The sequence below is a fragment of the Fukomys damarensis genome, unplaced genomic scaffold (genome assembly GCF_012274545.1).
Source record: "Fukomys damarensis isolate Sample0158 unplaced genomic scaffold, DMR_v1.0_HiC HiC_scaffold_36, whole genome shotgun sequence".
NCBI classification, from domain to species: domain Eukaryota; kingdom Metazoa; phylum Chordata; class Mammalia; order Rodentia; family Bathyergidae; genus Fukomys; species Fukomys damarensis.
The window spans coordinates 6,477,473-6,481,898 of NW_022900948.1; the positions used below are offsets into that span (position 1 = coordinate 6,477,473).

The 4,426-nt window shown below is 48.7% G+C and overlaps 1 protein-coding gene across 1 annotated transcript; it reads right to left on the reverse strand.

Annotated features, from left to right (window-relative positions):
* Nucleotides 1-200: 200 nt before the first annotated feature.
* Nucleotides 201-3,787, reverse strand: LOC109118148. The gene is given in 1 exon segment (XM_019207851.2): nucleotides 201-3,787. A coding segment is annotated over 1 exon segment (3,573 nt). The 3' UTR covers nucleotides 201-214.
* Between the last annotated feature and the right edge of the window lie 639 nt (nucleotides 3,788-4,426).

Genomic DNA, 4,426 nt, shown 5'->3' on the forward strand with positions numbered 1-4,426 from the left:
TTCTTTTCTGGGATGTCTTTAAATATAGTATATGGCCTTATACCTTCTAGTGGGGCACACACTGGAATTAAGCAGTTCCCAAGTACATAGTGGAAGTTCACATCAGCATTTAAACAGATTTCAGTCAAATTTAAGGATTCAGCTAACTGCACCCAAACATTTTTAGTATGGCCTAAGTTTCCCTTGGGCAAAGCTGTTATAGTCCCAGGGAAAATCACCCAGATGATGATGAGGCAGGTCCAGCTGATTGAAGTTTTACTTTCAGTTCTCTGGGCTTGCTGATAACTCTCCATCTTTCGGGCGTCTCTGGGTTGTCGTTCGTCCCGGGCTTGAGGTGGCTTCGGTGTATCCACGTCGGGTGTCCAGCGACCTTCACAGCCAAGGGGGTAGACAGGATGACTGGAAAAGGCCCCTTCCATCGTGGCTCTAATGTCTTGGAATCGAACCTGCGAATATAAACCAATTCTCCCGGCTTATAGGGCAGTGGCTGTAGAAGTTTCTCAGATGGGAGCGTCACAGACTCCCTGACTCGTTCTTGCAACTGAGACTGTATTTCATGCAGAGCCCTCAGGGACTTAAGCAGCCTCAGATGGGAAAATTTTTCTTTCAATTCTATATCTATATGGGGAACCAGTGGAGGAGGACGCCCATAGATGATTTGGAAGGGTGTCATGTTCAGAGGAGGCTTGGGAGTACATCGAACACGCAACAGAGCGAAAGGGAGAAGCTCGACCCAATTTAATTCAGTCTCCAGGCTCAATTTGGTTAAAATCTCCTTTAGTGTTCGGTTAGCCCTTTCTACCTGTCCTGAACTCTGAGGCCTATAAGCACAATGTAATTTCCATTCAATTCCAACACTACGGCTAATTAGTTTAGAAACTTTAGCCGTGAAGGCTGGGCCATTGTCGGACCCCAGGGCTAAGGGCAGGCCAAATCGAGGAACTATTTCAGTCAAGAGTTTCTTTACTGTTACCTCAGCTGTCTCCTTTTTAGTGGGGTAAGCTTCTACCCATCCTGAAAATGTATCTATAAATACTAGAAGATATTTATAGCCATACATGCCTAATTTCATTTCAGTAAAGTCCAATTCCCAATGTTCTCCTGGAGTCAGCCCTCTATATCGGACCCCTGGGGGCCCTGTTACCCGATTCGCGTTTACCTTGAGGCAGGTGGGGCATCGTCTCACCCTGTCTCGGGCCTTCTGGGCTAGTCCTCTGCTGACAAAGTGGGGCTGCAGGAGGGCCATCATTCTTTTGTCTCCCAGATGTGTGGCTGCATGGAGCTCGTTCAGCAAAGTGTCGGCTATTGCTGCTGGCAAGACAACTTTCCCTTCTTTCGTTGTCCACCATCCGTGCTTCCCTCTTGTCCAGTGGTTCTTGTTCATTTCTGTTATTTCTTCTTCTGTGTACTCGGGTCTTTCTGGGAGCACAGGCGTAGGCAGCAGCACCAGTTCTTTCCCCACTGATTTTTGGGCGGCTTGCTTTGCTGCTCGGTCAGCCGCATTGTTCCCGATTGCTTCGGGACTGGAATTCCTTTGATGTCCTGGACAATGGATGATAGCAACCTCCCTCGGCAGCCAGATGGCTTGCAATAGGGCCAGTATTTCAGTTTTGTTTTTAATCTCTTTTCCACTGGATGTTAAGAGCCCTCTATTCTGGTAAATCTGTCCATGCACATGGGCAGTAGCAAAAGCATAACGGCTATCAGTAAAAATATTTATTCTTTTTCCTTTTCCTAATTCCAGAGCCTTAGTTAAAGCAATCAGTTCAGCCTTCTGAGCTGATGTCCCTTGAGGTAGCCCCTGTTCCCATACCATCTGCTGATTTTGATCCACTATCGCTGCTCCGGCATATCGTACTCCTTCACGTACGAAACTGCACCCATCCGTGTAGTAGGTTGCCTCAGGCTGGGGCAGGGCCAGGTCTGTCAGATCTGGACGGCCTCCCCGCAAATTCTCTAGAGTCTCAAGGCAGTCGTGAATGGGCAGTTGGTCATCTGACTCAGGGAGCAGACTAGCAGGATTTAGATTAGATGTTGTGGCAAATTTAATACGTGGCTGTTCTATTAAAAGTCCCTGGTACTGCAACAGTCTAGCATTGGACAGCCATCTACTAGGCGAGCTGTGCAACAGGGGCTCAATGGCATGCGGAGTAATCAGTGTTAGATCCTGGCCAAAAGTCAATTTATCAGCTTCCCGAGTTAAGGTGGCAGCCGCGGCTATCATCCTTAAGCACGATGGCCACCCTCTGGCCACTGTGTCGAGTCTTTTGGACAGATAAGCTATAGGCCGTTTCCAGGGCCCCAAAGGTTGCGTGACCACTCCTTTTGCCACCCCGTTTTTCTCTGCCACATATAAGGTGAAAGGTTTAGTTAAGTCAGGCAGGGCTAAAGCTGGCGCTGTGGTGAGCGCAGTCTTGAGTGTTTGGAATGCCTGCTGGCAAGCCTCTGTCCACTGGAGGGGTGTATTTCCCCCTGCTGTAGCCTCATGCAGGGGTCTGGCAATTTCAGCAAAGCTAGGTATCCAGATTCTGCAATATCCTATGGCCCCCAGGAACTCGCGCACCTGCTTCTTTGAGCAGGGCACGGGAATCTGAAGGATCGCTGACACCCTGGATTCAGCTAACTTTCGTTCTCCTTTTTCAAGAATATAACCCAAGTAAGTTACCTTGGTCTGGCAGAGCTGGGCTTTCTTCCAGGACACTCGATATCCCAGATCTTGTAGAGCTTCCAAGAGGCCTTCAGTGTCCGTGAGACATTCTTTCTCGGTTGAGGTCGCCACCAAGAGGTCATCTACATACTGGAGAATAGTTGCAAAGGGAAAAGCCTCTCTTACCTCTTGTAGGTCCTTGCTCAGAGCTTCCCCAAACAGTGTAGGGGAGTTCTTGAAGCCTTGTGGCAACCGAGTCCATGTCAATTGTCCAGTAGTCCCAGTGTCCGGGTCGGTCCACTCAAAGGCAAAGAGTGGTTGGCTCACTGGAGCCAGGGGCAGGCTGAAAAATGCATCTTTGAGATCGAGGACTGAGTACCATATATGCACAGGCGGGATGAGGCTCAACAGGGTGTAAGGGTTAGGTACCGTTGGGTGAATGGTCTCTACCCGGCTGTTTACCTCCCGCAAGTCCTGTACCGGCCTGTAGTCTGAAGTTCCAGGCTTTCTTACAGGCAGTAACGGTGTGTTCCAGGCTGACTGACATGGAATCAATATCCCAGCTTTCAGAAGTCAGTGTATGTGTTGGGATATCTTTATCTTAGCCTCCAGACGGAGAGGGTATTGTCGCACTCGCACAGGGGAGGCAGTTGCCCTCACTTGAACTACTATCGGGACTTGGTGCTTTGCTAGCCCTGGCAAGTTTGTTTCAGCCCACACCTGGGGAAACTTTTCCCGCAGATAGTTCCATTTTTGTTCTGGAGATTTTCCCTCTTCTCCAATTAGTTTGAATTCTTCCTCTAAAGGGACTGTTACCATGATAGTGGGTGGCGACTTGAGTTCTAAATTTCCCTCTTCATGATTGAAAGAAATGACAGCTCCTAATTTTCTCAGCAGATCTCTTCCCAGCAAAGGATAGGGGCACTCAGGAATAACCAAAAAAGAGTGGGTCACAGTACCTTTTCCCAGGTTTACGGTTCGTGATGTTGTCCAAGGATAAGAGGCAGGCTGTCCGGTGGCCCCAGTAATAGTGGATTTCATGGAAGAAAGTGCCCCGAGGGGAGCTTTGAGGACTGAATGGGCCGCTCCAGTGTCTACAAGAAATTCAACATCTGTTCCCCCTATTTCCAACGTTACCATAGGCTCATCGGGGTTAAGCGGCCATGAGCCTTGGCCCCGTCAGTCTTCTTCTTCTCCTGCAAACAAGATTCCTTCCTTTTTCTTTTCCTGTTCCTTTTTCTGTTTCCATTTCTTACATTCCTTCTTATAATGTCCTCTCTCTTTGCAGTACACGCATTGATCTCTATCTACCCGCGGCCACCTCTTTCCCTTATTTTCCCATCTTTCTCTCTCCTTCTGCATACATTCTTCTCCCCTCAATGCCATAACACTTGCTTTTCCCTTCTTTTTAGTCATTCTATCCTCAAGTGGGTCTCTATTCGTGAACACCTTCATTGCTATGCTCATCAGTTTTTCTCTATTTTCTCCCTCAAAACCTTCCAACCTCTGTAACTTTCTCCGAATATCTGGGGCCGACTGAGCTGCAAAAGCCAGATTAATTGCCTGCCTGTTTGCTGGGGCGTCTGGATCAATGGGAGTGTACGTACGATATGCCTCCAGCAAACGTTCCAGGAAGGCAGATGGGGATTCCTCTGGCCCTTGAAGGACCTCGCTTACCTTACTCAAATTGGTAGGCTTGCGAGCGGCTCCCCTAAGGCCGGCCAGGAGATGCTGACGGTAATTGTGAAGAGCTTCCCTACCTCCCGTGGAGTTCGATTG